The sequence below is a fragment of the Odocoileus virginianus genome, chromosome 21, assembly GCF_023699985.2.
Source record: "Odocoileus virginianus isolate 20LAN1187 ecotype Illinois chromosome 21, Ovbor_1.2, whole genome shotgun sequence".
Taxonomy (NCBI): domain Eukaryota; kingdom Metazoa; phylum Chordata; class Mammalia; order Artiodactyla; family Cervidae; genus Odocoileus; species Odocoileus virginianus.
Window position 1 is genome coordinate 37,029,918 of NC_069694.1, and position 17,358 is coordinate 37,047,275.

At 36.7% G+C, this 17,358-nt stretch overlaps 1 protein-coding gene across 1 annotated transcript in view; it reads right to left on the reverse strand.

The window, feature by feature from the left end:
• The window catches only part of STPG2 (sperm tail PG-rich repeat containing 2), a 597,856-nt gene that overhangs the window by 474,028 nt on the left and 106,470 nt on the right, over positions 1–17,358 (reverse strand). Inside the window, exon 8 of the mRNA XM_070452400.1 lies at positions 2,606–2,713. Within this exon, the coding sequence (XP_070308501.1) occupies positions 2,606–2,713 (108 nt within the window). The remainder of the gene's footprint in view (positions 1–2,605; positions 2,714–17,358) is intronic.

The window sequence follows — 17,358 nt, forward strand, 5'->3', positions numbered from 1 at the left end:
ATCTACCATTCATATTCCAAATCTGTCAGTTGATCTAATTATACCTTTAATACAATTTTCCCGTCCAATACATCATCTAGTCTAGGCTCAGATATTGCTTTTAGCTTCCTTTCATGTAGAAACATTTCCAAAGCCTTCCTAAATACTATCTTATTATTTAAATGCTGAGTACAATATTTTTAAATGGTAACATTCAACCCTGGCTGCATTTCTTGATGAGTTTAAAAAAAAAAAATTGATGACTGCCTGGGCCCTATTCTGGACCAGCTCCATCAATCTCTGGGAGATAGGAAAGAAAGCAATTGGATTTGTATTAAAATTTCCCAAAATATTCTAATTTGCAGCAGAAGTTGAGAAGCATTATTATGAAGAAAATCTTATGTTTTAAAAATTACTAGTTGAAGACATAAGAAAATTCAATGCATTTAGATAAAATACCAGACAACTCCTTAAGTTGATGACTTTTTAAAATAGGTATCCCAGAAACATGATATGTCTTTATTCCTAAAAAACAAAAATTGTCTTCTAAGTCCACCTAGCTAATCACATTATTGCTTTTTCAATCATAGTCATTAATAAATCTGTCCATATTCAACTAAACACTAACACTACCCAAGCAGGCAGTCCTGTTGGTTTTAACTCTTCCACATCTTTCACTTCAGAATCCCTTAAGCAAAATTGACCATATTCCTTTTCATTTCTGAAAAATATATTTAAAATATTATAATTGATGTCAAGTGATGTCACATTAGGGCTATATATTAGATGAACAGAACAACATAAAAACTGAAAGTTCTAGTTGCAAAAATGTGATTTTTAAAAATCAAGGGCACACACAGTATCTCACTCCCCTACATCCATTCTGTGTTGTACCTTAAGTACCATCAAGCTGCTCAAGGCAGAAACCTAGTATTCATTCCTGATTCTTCCTAGTCCCTTACCACAACATTAACTCATTAAAAAGTCATGTTAATTATGTCTCCAAAATATACCTGCAATCTACCTGTCTCCAAGGAGGTGCCTCTTAAGTACAATGAAACCAAAGTAGTTACATGTAGTCATCTAAAGGTTAACCTTCCCTAGTTAAGTAAGATAATCAGAGTTTTACACAGTACAACTGGAGAAATATCACAACTACTTGATCCAGACAGTGCCACATTATAAAGGTTTGTTAGTATTATAATGTTCTTGCCTAAGAAATAGCTTAGACACCTACAATTCAAGTCCCCTAAATATAGACCGTGGAGAATATAAAATGATTACTGTGAAATAGACTCTTGCATCACTAACGCCCCAGTGGGAGGTTTAGATATGACCTATGACCAGGCTCCATAAAGCCTTCAGAACCTTCTCCAAAAGACTGACATATTCTCATAGATTACATGTTAACACTTCAAATATTCATTGTTGTTATTGTTCACTCACTCAGTGATGTCTGACTCTTGGAATCAAACAGACTGCAGCACGCCAGGCTTCCCTGTCCTTCACTATCTTTGGAGTTTGCTAAAACTCATGACCATTAAGTCAGTGATGCCATCCAACCATCTCACCTTCTCTTGCCCCCTTCTCCTCCTGCTTTCAATCTTTCCCAGCATCAGGGTCTTTTCAAATGAGTCAGCTCTTCCCATCAGGTGGCCAAAGTGTTAGAGCTTCAGCTTGAGCATCAGTCCTCCTAATGAATATTCAGGACTGATCTCCTTTAGGATGGACTGGTTGGATCTCCTTATAGTCCAAGGGACTCTCAAGAGTCTTCTCCAACACCATAGTTCAAAAGCATCAATTCTTCGGTACTCAGCTTTCTTCATAGTACAACTCTCATATCCATATATGACCACTGGAAAAACCACAGCCTTGACTAGATGGGACTTTGCTGGCAAAGTAATGTCTCTGCTTTTTAATATGCAATGTTGGTCATATCTTTTCTTTCAAGGAGTGTCTTCTGATTTCATGGCTGCAGTCACTATCTGCAGTGATTTTGGAGCCCCAAAAAATAGTCTGTCACTGTTTCCACCATTTCCCCATTTATTTGCCATGAAGTGATGGGACCAGATGCCATGATCTTAGTTTTCTGAATGCTGGATTCCAAGCCAACATTTTCACTTTCCTCTTTCACTTCCAACAAGAGGCTCTTTAGTTCCTCTTCACTTTCTGCCATAAGGGTGGTGTCATCTGCATATCTGAGGTTATTGACATTTCTCCCGGCAATCTTGATTCCAGCTTGTGCTTCATTCAGCCCAGCGTTTTTCATGATGTTTCATGACTGGTTTGATCACCTTCCAGTCATATACTCATTAGCAAAATATATTTTAAAACCCAGAGTAAAATTTCTTATAAGATAAACTGAACTTTCACATATGCAAATTTCCTTAGTAAAAATGTTTAATAAAAATTACAATTTGAATACTAATCTCTGCAATATTCTTAATATTGTAATCTTATGTCATTTAAGTCTACCCACATTTTTGGCAATATGATTTGCCTAGGCTATATCCGTTCCCAATTTGTTTATATACCACTTTTCTTTTTATAATCTCCCTAACACCACTGAATTTGTTGCTAGTGTCACCTTTTACTTATTATCTGTGAAACAACTGTAGAACATTACCTGGGACTGAGAAAGAAAAGCAGGTGATGCATCATTTACATTTGATTTCGTACTTTTATTCTTCTGAAATTGACTCTTAATGTCATATCTTCCTGGCCCTGGTACTCCCTAAATTACAGAAAGAAAAAAAGACATGCTCTCATTAAGAAAGCATCTATAGCACCTAAGGGAACAGTTGGTTAAATATCTGAACCAAAGCTGGAGGGCTTTTAAGTGATATTACCAAAGCTCTTCATTAAAAAGCAAGCCAGAACAAACTTCTTAAGAGCAACAAAAAAAAAAAAAAAAGAGAGAGAGAGAGAGAGAGAAAGGCTTTGCTTTCCTTTGCAAAGCCTCCCAGGAACATAAAAACACACTGCTTGAAACTTTGCTGCCCTCTACTGATAGATCTCAGAAAAAAAAAATTATCTGAGCTCTTCACGTGATTAAACATTACATTAAATAACTATATTCTTCCATTTAACTTTATACAACCAGCTCTTCTATTTTAACTACAAATGTTAGAAGATATAAGACATTAATCTTTTAACTAGATACTTTACAAGAGATAAAATTAACTCAGTAAATAGATTGAGTTTTAATTATCCTGCTAATAAAATATAAATATGTATCAGGAAGTACTATTTATTCATCATCAAATATTTTAATTACCTTGATAAAGTACCTTTCATAGTATATAAAAAGTTAGATTTAAATCATCTGCTTCATATATAACTCTCCTACTTTTCTATAGTTGAAAGAATTTTACATTGATGTATGAATTAAATACTGGACTTGTAACTTGAATGCAAAATGAAATTCTATCAATAAATTCTGTCACCTTTATTATTATAATACATCAAAATCCAACCATGTCTCCCAACCTCTACAAGTACTCTGATCCAAGCCACCATCTCTTATCCAGATTACTGTAAAAATCTTCCTAACCACCTCCCCAGGTTCCAATATTGCCCATCTTCAGTCTGTTTCTACTACAGAACCTAGCAATGGGTCCAGTTAAGGCCCTTAGTCAGATTACACCACCCCCCTTCTCAAACCCATTCAGTGGTTTTCAATCTCACTTCCAGCAAAAAAAAAAAAAAAAACACCAAGATCCTAAATATGAAATGAATCTCACTTCCAGACACACTTTTACCACTCTAACCTCCTCTCCTACTATTCTCTCCACTCTCTTCACTGTTGCCCAAAAAATCAATCATATATTCACCTAAGGACCTTTGCACTTAACCATTCTCTTTGCTAGGAATGTTCTCCTAGATAGCTCCAAGGCTGACTCTTTCAATTCAATCAGTTCACTACTCAACATTACCTTCTCATTGAGCCATTCCCAGGCAACACAAACTAAAATTTCATTGCTTCCCCCAAACAATCCCTGTTCCCTCTCCTACTTATTTTTCAATCTTATCATTTTTTACTACCCAAAATATCATTTCCTGCTATGTTGTAAGCTCCAGGAGGGCAGTTTTGCTTTGTTTTTTTTTTCTGTTTCATTGGTTGCTGTTATCTTTAGAGAACAGAATAGTAGCTCAGTAAATATTTGCATGAACTCATGCACTGAATCTTACATTTTCAGTGGCCATATATTGATTTTAGAAGATATGTCCCTCTGGGAACTAATATGTCTCCAAAGAATAGCATTATCCATTTGTAATAATAAGTAAAATATCTATAATTTATGTAAAAAAAAATTTGAAAAATTCTTTAGGAGAAATTCTTATACATAAATACCTCTTCTTAAAAACAAATTAAATTCTAAAAATGTATGCAAAAGTCCATATTGTATTGTCTCAAATTAACAGATTTATGCAACTATTTGATGGCTGACAGAAAGATTCACTTTGGTCATGGCATCTAAGATTGTTTTTTCCTATGAACTTGCAGAAAGTTACATTCAGAAGAAAAAAATTTCTGTATAATTCTGAGTGTATATAAATGAAATATGTATCAAATACAGAAAAAATACATGATATAATCTGTTTTATTGAATTTTATAGATATGCTGTATCGGTTTTCTCTCTGTATAGGCAGGCATGATAAAAAATACTTAGATACTGACAAACAGGGACTATTATTACTTTCCTCCTGTTCTGAACAGTTGTCTAGGTGGTCATTAATATGGAGCATGGGGAAAAGACTAAGTGTGAATAATGAGGTAAGTGAAGATACTTAGTCTTGAGAACTATTTCGCTGAAAGACTAAATGAACACTTGACCTCTTCAATAAATACTTCCTTTTCCTTTTCTTCTGTTTTCCATAATGTTGCTAATAACTGAACTTTGCTTCACTAAAATAACACAGAATAGTAAAATCAGGTCTTTACTTATAAAAAGTTAGAATTTAATAAGCCAATTAGAAATAAGTTCCAAAAGAGGACTGTGAGACACGGACCACTGCAGGGCAGGTCTCCCTTTGTGACAGTGTGAGAGGGTAAAGTGAACTCTGCAAAGCCCAAACCCTAGACCCAGGATGAACATGCTGTGATATTTACCCTGCTCTTACAAACTGTGATCAACAAAACACCTGCACTGATATCCATCTATTAACACACGGCCTCCCAATGTCTCCTCTGAGATCTTGAATCAGAATCTTTTTGGACACAGGAATCTACACTTTTAACAAGCCTCACAGAGGATTCTCAAGCACAATAAAGAACCACAGCTCAGCCAAAAAGGGGTCCCTACCACAGCTTTTTCTGCAAAGCACATCTATCTTAAAGCAGAAGGCTTAGATCTTGAAAGTATCCTGCTTTAAGAAGAAAACTTAAAGATTACTGTGGCAGATTGTTTATGTAATCTTTTCATGTACAACCTAATAAAAATGACCCTCTTTAGAGCATGTGCTACCTAATGGAAGGACACACAGTCACTTATAAAGCGGGCACTTATTCCCAGGCAAAGGAATATGCTTGAGGCAGATGCACTTAGCACCTCTTGTAGGAAATTACAGGACAAATTGCTCAACAAATAACTTCAAGGAAAGGAGAGAGAAGAAAAGAGGGCAAGAGCAAGAGAGATGTGTCAATTAATACCAGTGGCAATGCATGGACATTCTGTGGATCCTATTTCTAATATTTGTGAGACACTGGAAATTTGAACACAAATTAAAAATCTATCATATTAAGTAAACACTGTTAATTTTTTAAGATAATTATTTGGTTTTTTAAAGACTATCTTTTGGAGGTCACTACTGAAATGTTTACAAATGAAGTAAAATGCCTAGGATTTGATCCCCAAAAAAAGCCCTCTTTAAAAACTAGGGTATAAGCATTCATTTGATCAGATGGTGTGTAGAAGTTATGGGGACTGGGGAAAGTCATACAGTTTAACTTTACTCATCTAACTTGGAGTCACCATCAGTGATGATAATTATTTCTACAGAAAGTACTAAAAGCTTACTATGTACAAAGCAGTGTACATACTAATAAATAAAGCATGGGCTTTGCTTTTGAGAAGCTTACACTAGATCTCAACCCATGCTTTACAAGAGAATTATCAGGGGAACTTTTAAAAATAATAATGCCTCATTCTACTTTATTCAAACTAAAGCGAATAGAAATGAGACCCAGGCATTATTAAAATTTTTAAAAGCTTTCTGTTTAATGTTAATGTGCAGTCACAACTGAAGCCTAAAATAGTTAAAAACACACTGCTAGGACCCTGCAGGTACCCTCACTTTCCAGTGTTTCCATAACTGCCATTTTTCCCTAGAGTTCCCGAGTCCCCTTCTGTAAATAAGGGCTATTGTGAGACCAGGCTTCCAGATATTTCTTCCAGCTCAGTTCTATAACTTTAAATTCTACAATTAAACTCTATAATTATATTTTCTTGAAGAAAACTGGAGATATCAAGGGAACGTTTCATGCATAGAATGGGCTCAAGAAAAGACAGAAATGGTATGGACCTAACAGAAGCAGAAGATATTAAGAAGAGGTGGCAAGAACACACAGAAAACTATACAAAAAAGACCTTCACAACCCAGACAGTAACGATGGTGTGATCACTCACCTAGAGCCAGACATCCTGGAATGTGAAGCCAAGTGGGCCTTACAAAGCATCACTACAAACAAAGCTAGTGGAGGTGATGGAATTCCAGTTGAGCTATTATGTCAAATTCTGAAAGACGATGCTGTGAAAGTGCTGCACTCACTATGCCAGCAAATTTGGAAAACTCAGCAGTGGACACAGAACTAGAAAAGGTCAGTTTTCATTCCAATCCCTAAGAAAGGCAATGCCAAAGAAATGATCAAACTAGCTCACAATTACACTCATCTCACACGCTAGAAAGTAAGGCTCAAAATTCTCCAAGCCAGGCGTCAATAGCACATGAACCATGAACTTCCAGATGTTTAAGCTGGATTTAGAAAAGGCAGAGGAACCAGAGATCAAATTGCCAACATCCGCTGAATCATCAAAAAAGCAAGAGAATTCCAGAAAAACATCTATTTCTGCTTTATTGACTATGTCAAAGCCTTTGACTGTATGGATCACAACAAACTGTGGAAAATTCTTAGAGATGGGAATACCAGGCCACCTGACCTGCCTCTTCAGAAACCTGTATGCAGGTTAAGAAGCAACAGTTAGAACTGGACATGGAACAACAGACTGGTTCCAAATAGGAAAAGGAGTACGTCAAGGCTGTATATTGTCACCCTGCTTATTTAGCTTATATGCAGAGTACATCATGAGAAATGCTGGGCTGGAGGAAGCACAAGCTGGAATCAAGATTGCTGGGAGAAATATTAATAACCTCAGATATGCAGTTGACTCCACCCTTATGGCAGAAAGTGAAGAAGAAATAAAGAGCCTCTCAATGAAAATGAAAGAAGAGAGTGAAAAAGTTGGCTTAAAGCTCAACATTCAGAAAATGAAGATCATGGTATCTGGTCCCATCACTTCGTGGCAAATAGATGGGGAAACAGTGGAAACAGGCAGATTTTATTTTGGGGGGCTCCAAAATCACTGCAGATGGTCACTGCAGCCATGAAATTAAAAGATGCTTACTCCTTGGAAGGAAAGTTATGACCAACCTAGATAGCATATTAAAAAGCAGAGACACTTCTTTGCCAACAGAGGTCCGTCTAGTCAAGGCTATGGTTTTTCCAGTGGTCATGTATGGATGTGAGAGTTGGACTATAAAGAAAGCTGAATGCCGAAGAATTGATGCTTTTGAACTGTGGTGTTGGAGAAGACTCTAGAGAGTCCCTTGGACTGCAAGGAGATCCAACCAGTCCATCCTAAAGGAAATCAGTCCTGAATATTCATCAGAAAGACTGATGCTCAAGCTGAAACTCTAATACTTTGGCCACCTGATGGGAAGAGCTGACTCATTTGAAATGACCCTGATGCTGGGAAAGATCGAAGGCAGGAGGAGAAGGGGGCAAGAGAAGGTGAGATGGTTGGATGACATCACCAACTCAATGGACGTGAGTCTGAGTAAACTCCAGAAGTTGGTGATGGACATGGAGGCCTGGAGTGCTGCAGTCCATGGGGTCACAAAGAGTCAGACACAACTGAGTGACTGAACTACTCTGATAATTATATTTTTAATTTTCAAATTATCTTTGTTATTCTTGATGTCTTCTTTATTCATGCATGCATTATCCTCCATCTTTCTCTGAATATTATTTATAATTTTAATTATTTATAATTTTGTTTTACTATCTGTTTCCTTGGAGTTTCCTTGATGTTGGCTTCTTGATTTTTTGCTTTTGTGTTTCATGTCAGGGAGTTCCCTCAAATGTCTGGTGATCTCTTCCTCCTCATTCAGATGAAAGAATGAGTCACTGAAAAATGTTACTTAAAATTTCACCCGTGAATAGATGTGACTTGAAACCTACTAAACTTCATTATGTTGTGACAGACTCACAACTCAGCCTTTGTATTAGCAGGCCCCCAAATGTCACTCTTTTCTCAACCCTGGCTGACAATTTCGGTGAGTGAGAAAAGTGCCTGGAACATCTCCCCACTCTCTATATAAGCTTAAACTCTCCATTTCCTTTCTTCCCTACTTATAATTATGAAAAAGTAAGATACACAAAACAACTCCCACATATACATTACCCAGGGTCAATAATCCTCAACTCACATCCCCATGTGTTTCTAATCCTATAAATCTGCCCAATTCTCACTCATGATGTACAGGCAAATCCAAAATATCATATAATTTCCATCAATAAATACTTTAGGATATATCTCTAAAAAATAAAGGACTCTTTCTTTAACATAACCACAAAACCATTTTTCTATCTTAAAAAATCAACATTTGACTCCTTAATTATCAGAGTTCAAATGTTTGTGATTGCCTTATAAATTCATGTATATATTAAATATATATCAAATATGGAAATATAGAAAGTAATACATATATACAAGGTATAATGCAATAAGATTGCAGAAAGGGCAAAGATAAGGGGGGGAGGATATTTTTTTTACCAGCTCCATTCAGATATCACAAGGTTTTACTTTAAATGCTTTGCTTAGTCTATAAAACTCACTTTTGCAATCAATACTTACTTAGATAATGTTTTTAGATTTCCCTTTCTGTGATCCTTCTCACAAACAAAATAAACATTAATTCCCTATAGCTACTGAGCATCACTGTGTGGCAAGCACTGTACTTGATATTATTCCTCTTTAATCCTTAAAAATCCTGTGAGATAAACAAAATTACTCAAGTTTGTCTAATTGGGAAAATAAGATCCATGGAGATTAGGGAACTTACCTCTAAGACAACTAGTAGGAATACAAAGAAAACTAAGGTCTGACTAACCACAAAGCCCCTCTTCTTTTCTTCGAGGAATATTACTACAAAAGTGTATTACAAAGATTATGGCAAAACTGGTCGAAGACCATTAAATTTTCATTAACCTATTGCATAGTGACACGTCCTCTTTGATATTTCATAACAGAATTCCTTTGTTTGTCCATTTTTACAAATAACTGAATTGCCAGATATGTGCTAGGTACATGCTAAGTTCCTGGATGTATAACAGGACAGCCCTGTGCCCTCAGGAAGTGATTCCAGTGAGAAAGACAGACCAATAACACCGAACAGATAAATAAACTATTTATAAATCCCAAGTAATGCAATTTGTATGAAGAATAGAGTGCAAAGTTAGAAAGTAACAATGGAACTTAGACAGGAAAGGCAATTTATGTTGGAACCTAAACACAAGAAGGAGCTTTTCTTGGGAAGAATGGATGGAACAGAAGAGCATATACAAAGGGGAAATTGGTCAGTACAGCATTCCTGGAAAAGGCTCTCAGGAGTGAGTTTACATCTAGAAAGTAAAATTTCCCAGTCATGTGGTAATACTATATTTAGCTTTTCAAGGAATCATCAAGCTTTCCCATAGAGACCACACTGTTTCACATTCCAAATAACTATGGACAAAGGTTTCAATTTCTCCACATCCCCACCAACTGTTTTTTTATTATGTAAATCCCAGTAAATGTGAAATGGTACCTTGCAGTAATTTTGACATGCATTTTCCTAATGACTAAAGGTGTTGGATATCTTTTGTATGTTTACTGGGCATTTGTACATCTTCTTTGGAGAAATGTATATTCTCAAAAAGTCTTTTGCCCATTATTCAATTGGGTTGTTTGTCCTTTTGTTGTCAGATAACATTTTAAGATGATACATTTGTCTGGCTGTGAAGATAAAAGAAAGGAGTGAATTTGCTATATGGCTCAGGAAACTCAGAGGCTCTATATCAACCCTGGGATGGGTTGGGAGTGGTGGGGTGGGGAGGGAGCTTCAAAAGGAAGGGGATATATGTACCTATGGCTGAATTCATATTGAGGTTTGACAGAAAACAGCAAAATTCTGTAAAGCAATTATCCTTCAATAAAAAATAAATAATTTTTTTAAAAAAGGGAGTGAGACTGGAAGCAAAGATTCCTGTTAGAAGGCTATTTCAGAAGTCCAGGCAAGATAATGCTTTCTTGTTTTGACTAAACAATAGTTCTAATAATGATAATACAATAATTATAACAACAAGAATAATAATCATGACAGATCATCTACAAACATGTCCACCAAAAATTCTTCCTATCCCTAAAAGTTCATGCCTTACCTTCCATCAGAAGATAGAGTTCATCTCCCTGTTTATGAATCTGAGCTGGCCCTGTTACTTGTTTGGACAAAGACAATATATGGGAAGTTACACAGCACCATTTCCAAGCCTAGGTCTTAAGAGGCCTGACATGTTCCAAATTTGCAGTCTCAGAGCCCTAAGCCTGTTACACAAGTCCAAATACCTAGAAGGAAAGTGAGGTCCAGCTAGCTCCCAGTCATTACAGCAAATCCAGCTGAGATATCTCACATATGAATGAAAGCATCCATCTTGGGTACTTTGGAAAGCAGCTGGATGAGTGGTCTTAGCTGATACCATATGGCTTAGAAAAACTACCCAACTGAGTCCAAATTCCAGAGAATCACTGTACCATGAAGGTTAATTTCAGCAGGCCTAGAACTGGTGTGAGTTGTTCTCCTAAAGCATCCACAAGGCACTGATCCTTGGTCAAGATTAGAAACTACTGATTGACAGTTTTGTTTTGAATGAAACCCTCATGAGTTTGAGTGGTTGGCATCAGCTTGTTAGCACTGTTCATTGATAATAGTGAGACTGATCATTTGCACCTGGCCACAGAGAGATGGAGGGTTCCATAGTTGATGCTTGTTATATAACAGAAAATGCCTACGTGACCAGTAAAGTATAAGAAATTCTGATAAAAGACTTCATTTTGAGCTCCCAGGTTCTGAGATGTCCACACATCTGTTAGCGGTTCCTGATCTAAGACAGAAAGCATGTCCTGACATGGCCTTATGGACAGAAGACAATTAGAGCTCACTCCTGGCCTCTCTGGAGCCCTTGCAGCCTTTGATGACAAAGAATACTTTAATGCTTTTGCTGTTTGTATTCTTTGTCTGCAAGAAACTGTAGGTAAGTATCATCATTTGGGGTCCTGAGTCTTCTCTAGCAATCCACCTCTATTTGTTGCTATTAGCACAATCATGAAAATAACAAATAGTTGTTGTTTTAGGGCACTGCATTTTATGGCAATTTGCTAGGCAGCAATAGGTGACCAAAACAAAGCTAACATTTACTGAGTACACACTCTTTGTCAGCACTATATAAATTCACAGACAAGAAAACTGTGACACAAATAAATTATTTCCAAAAGCAACATGGCTTGTAAGTAGGTGACTCAAATATCATCAACTACTAGCACAATCCCAATTTCCAACTCCCCTTACCATAACCACCTGCCAGATAGAGGTAGCCTTGTGACATTGTCCCGGCTAATGTCATACAGTGTGTGTGCGCTGTCACTCAGTCATGTCCGACTCTTTGCAGCCCCATGGAGTGCAGCCCACCAGGCTCCTCTGTCCATGGAGTTTTCTAGGCACGAATACTGGAGTGGGGTAACATTTCCTCCTCCAGAGGGGATCAAACCTGCATCTGTTGCATCTTCTGCATCGGTAGGTGGATTTTTTACAAATAGCATCACCTGGGAAGTAAGCACTTGTCAGGTGGAGAAAATATAATAGAAGGAAGAGCAGGGTTAGAAGAAAGACAAGTTCAATTTTGAAATGCTACTTTTATAGTTCTTATAAAACATCAGGCTGGAGGTATCATACAGACAGCAATTTGTGGAAGACTGGAGCTCAGTGGAGAGTTCAAGGTGCACTGGAAGTGATCTGTGTATTTGGAAGTGGTTAGTACATACAGGTGATACCTGAGGTCATCAGAGTAAAGGTAGTTTCTGAGAAAATTGTGTAGACAAAGAATTAAGAATACTATGTAATATTTATGTGATTTCAGAATTGTATTAATATTAATTTATATTCTAAATATCACTAATCCTTTTAATGGCCCTTGTGAATTTATGAATCATTCTAATCTTTCAACTCTAATAATTTTTAGAGGATTTACTATACTAAAACATCGAGATTTAATATTTTGGTAAGTTTTGTTCCATTTTCCAAAACTAATTAAAATGTTTTTATTCTAGTTTCTAAAAACAAGATGATATCCAGAATCCTTTTCTATTATAGCATCTTACAGTAAGAAGAAATAAATTTATAAGGAACTTAAATGATGATTTGCAACTTAAAATATTTTCGGTATGCTGATATCAACAAAACATTTGCTATATGATTATAATTGGCATTATCTTCTTAACTTAATATTAAATATATTTAATAAGCATGTCCCAGATACAATTAACTCTTTAAGTCATTCAGTCATAATGATTGATTGGACAGAGCAATATATAACTCTGACTTGAGAGTATAGGAAAGAACATGTGTTTATTAAGTTCATTTTCATAATTACAACATAAATTGTGGTTCATTTAGAAAGCACAATGCCCTCAGTTTCTGATCTCAGGAAGCAAAATACTCTGATTTTTTTAAAAGAAACAGTTAAATTTAAACAGAATTAAATCAAATAAGCATGGTTAGAAGAACTCAAAGTAACCAAAAAGATTTGAAAAATTTGTGTTAATCAATAATAGTATTATAAGTATCACTGGGTCTCAGATATAGCACTTAGGTTATACACCATTGAAATGAGAAAACTAAATATAGGACCAGCAGGGATCTGTAGAACAAACTATATACTAGTTGTGTGCTAAGTTGCTTTATTCATGTTCAACTCTTTGCGACCCTATGGACTGTAGCCTGTCAGGCTCCTCCTACCCATGGGATTCTCCAGGCAAGAGTACTAGAGTGGGTTGCCATGCTCTCATCCAGGGAATCTTCCCGACCCAGGGATGGAACCTGCATCTCCTGTGTCTCCTGCATTGCAGGCAAAATCACCACTGAGCCACTAGGGAACCTTACACTAGTTAGCTAGTTAGCTTACCATATTTTCAAAAACAGAAATAGAAAACAGCTTTCCCATGTAAATCTAGACAAGTATATTAGGAGTACCTGAACTAAGAACTTCCAGATGCACAACCTGGGTTTAGAAAAAAGCAGAGAAACCAGAGATCAAATCGCCAACATTCATTAGATCATAGAAAAAACAAAGGAGTTCCAGAAAAACATCTACTTCTGCTTCATTGACTACACGAAAGCCTTTGTATGGATCACAACAAACTGTGAAAAACTCTTAAAGAGATGGGAGTACCAGACCATCTGACCTGTCTCCTAAGAAACCTGTATGTAAGTCAAGAAGCAACAGTTAGAATCCAACATGAAACAACTCACTAGTTCCAAACCGGGAAAGGAGTACCTCAAGGCTGTATATTGTAGCCCTGCTTATTTAACATCTACACAGAGTACAACATGAGAAATACCAGGCTGGGTGAATAACAAGCTGGAATCAAGACTGCCAGGAGAAATACCAACAACCTCAGATATGCAGATAATACCACTTTAACGGCAGAAAGTGAAGTGAAAGTCACTCAGTCGTGTCCAACTCTTTGCGACCCTATGGACTATATAGTCCATGGAATTCTCCAGGCCAGAATACTGGAGTGGGTAGCCATTCCCTTCTCCAGGGGATCTTCCCAACCCAGAGATCAAACCCAGGTCTCCTGCATTGCAGGCAGATTCTTTACCAGCTGAGCCACCAGGGAAGCCCAGGAATACTGGAGTGGGGAGCCTGTCCCTTCTCCAGTGGATCTTCCTGACCCAGGAATTGAACTAGGGTCTCCTGCACTGCAGGAGGATTCTTTACCAGCTGAGTGACCAGGGAAGTCAATGGCAGAAAGTGAAGGGGAACTAAAGAGCCTCTTGAGCAGGGGGAAAGAGCGGAGTGAAAAATCTGGCTTAAAACTCAACATTAAAAAAAAGAAGAAGAAAAAAAACAAAGATCATGGCATCCAGTCCCATCACTTCATGGCAAATAGAAGGGAAAAAAAGTGGAAGCAGTGACAGATTTTTTATTCCTGGGCTTCAAAATCACTGCAGACAGTGACTACAGTCATGAAATTAAAAGAAACTTGCTCCTTGGAAGGAAAGTTACAACAAACTGAGACAGCATATTAAAAAACAGGGACATCACATTACTGACAAAGGTCTATGTACTCAAAGCTATGGTTTTTCCAGTAGTCATGTTCGGATATGAGAGTTGGACCATAAAGAAGGCTGAGCATTGAAGAACAGATACTTTCAAATTGTGGTGCTGGGGAAGATTCCTGAGAGTCTCTTGGACAGCAAGGAAATCAAACCAGTCAATCCTAAAGGAAATTAACCCTGAATATTCCTTGGAAGAACAGATCCTGAAACTCCAGTACTTTGTCACCTGATATGAAGAGTCAACTCATTGGAAAAGACCCTGGTGCTGGGAAAGATGGAGGACAGAAGATGAAGGGAGCAACAGAAGGTGAGATGGTTGGATGTCATCACCAACTCAATGGACATGAGATTGAGCAAACTCCGGGAGATAGTGGAGAACAGAGGAGCCTGGCACGCTACAGTCTAAGGGATCACAAAGAGTCAGACTCAGTAACTGAACAACAACAATATCAGGAGAGGCAGAATTCAAATGTGAGCTACTAGGTTTGACTGTACATTGGAGAAGAAGGTGGTTTTATGAAGTTTCAACCATTTTGTGAAATTTAGGAAAGCTGATAAAAGCTACTAAAATTCCTTAATATAGCTGCTCAAATAATAGTTCACATCAACACTGGTATTAGTAATTCAGTTGTGTCAAAACTTTAATATAGAAAATCTGAAGCTATATTGCCAAGTTCTAAGCTACAGTAAATATGAGTAAACATGGATATCCTGAAAATGAAAAATGTCACCACAATAATCAACAATTATGTAAGAATTACGTGATTCTGTGTTCAAAAATTTTTCACTAAGAGAAAACATACAAATAGTTTATATAGTTTTCCTGTAATTATATATCCAAATGACGGATGATCTAGTTGGGGTCAAGGTTAAAATGTTTATATCATAAATTAGAACTATGTGAATGTTCAGAATTCATTGACATTTATTACTGTGCAATGCAACATGAACTTCTGCCTAGAGTTATGTAACACAAGTGTATTCTTCCTGCTCCCTAAAAACCCAAGTTCCTCTTTTTAAGGAAACAACTGACATTTAATGAATAATACACAATTGAATATATCCAAATGAAATAAAGTTAAGGATTACAATTCTTAAATGAAGCTAAAGGACCCTGTAAGATTAATTGTTATTACACTCACAAGGATGGAGAATCCAAATGGTGGCTGGGGCCAGGTGGGTAAATAAGTGTTGAATGTAAAATGGTACACTAAAGATCACTCATCCACACCAGGGGAAGCATTTAATCATCCCCAATTGACTACTGTTAGGTTTGGGCTTTTGTCTTTTTCATTTTTAAGAAAAGTTGAACATCTAGATTATATTTATGAAATTCTACAGGTTACAAATGTTGGTAACTAACTCAATTTTTTATAACTATGAATTGGCCATAATCCACTTGTAGGTTCGTTTCAGCCCACCTAGCCACCAGATTTTACACACTGCTCTTAGTCTATCCATATCTTAGTCTAAGTTTAAATACATTAGAATATATCTCCCTATGTGAATTTTTGCATATACCTCCAGATCTTGTAAAATCAGAGCCCAAAAGAAATTTGATAAATGAGTTGGAGTTTTCTATGCCTAGCTGTAATATCATCACAATGAAATTATAATTTTCATAATTATAAATGATTAGCTGAGACATGACCTTTACACAGACTGATAGTTCTAAAACTAGGATTGCCTAGGTCTGAAAGAATCTCTGAAATGCTATGTAGGAAAGAAAAGCAATTACTTATATGCAATTTCACTAGATTATTGTGCGGTGATCAGATTGTGGAGTCACATCAAAGGCATTGCCTCATACCATGAAGAGACCAATTGTGTCTTCACAATTCTCATTATTATGAGATGATCTAACTTCCTGATACATTCCAAAGTCAGTGAACACAATAAGTAAAAATTGTCCACACTTCTCTAGGCTTCCCCAGGAGGTGCAGTGGTAAAGAATCTGCCTGCCAATATAGGAGACTCAAGAGATGCAGGTTCAATCCCTGGGTCGGAAAGATCCCCTAGAAGAGGAAATAGCACCCCTCTCCAGTTTTCTTGTCTGGAAAATTCCATGGACAGAGAAGCCTGGTGGATACAGTACATGGGGTCACAAAGAAACGGATACAACTGAGCATGCACGCAAGTACAAGCAAGTATACTTCTTTAAGCAGCGCAATGAAGGATATGTTGGTGGCAATCAGAAAATGAAGTGTGAAGGTAGGCTCAGCAGGACACATTTATAGATCCCAGAAAAAGATAAGCTCATAGATCAAATCATCAAGCTATGAAAGAACTAGAATAAGAACCTTCTCTGATTCTGTGTGGTGGAATTTCAATATGAATTTCATATGGATAGAGGGTCAAGAAGACAACAGAGAAATTCTAATTCCCTAAATTGAGCTACTTGTAATTACTAAGAACACTGAAATAAGACATTTAACACTCAAGATAAAGGAGATTCCCTACCTATAGCTTCAATAGTAGTATTTCTTAAAAGTTTGGCGTCTATACACTCCTTAATAGGTATCGTGTGCATGAATATCATCAATTTTACATATTTTTGAAAATGTGTTTCTGGGAGGGGAGGGAGGCTCAAGAGGGAAGTGGCATATGGATAATCATGACTGATTTACATTGTTGTATGGCAGAAACCAACACAACATTGTAAAGCAATTTTTCTCCAAAAAAATATTTGCTTATTTTCTTGACAAAAAAAGAAAATATCT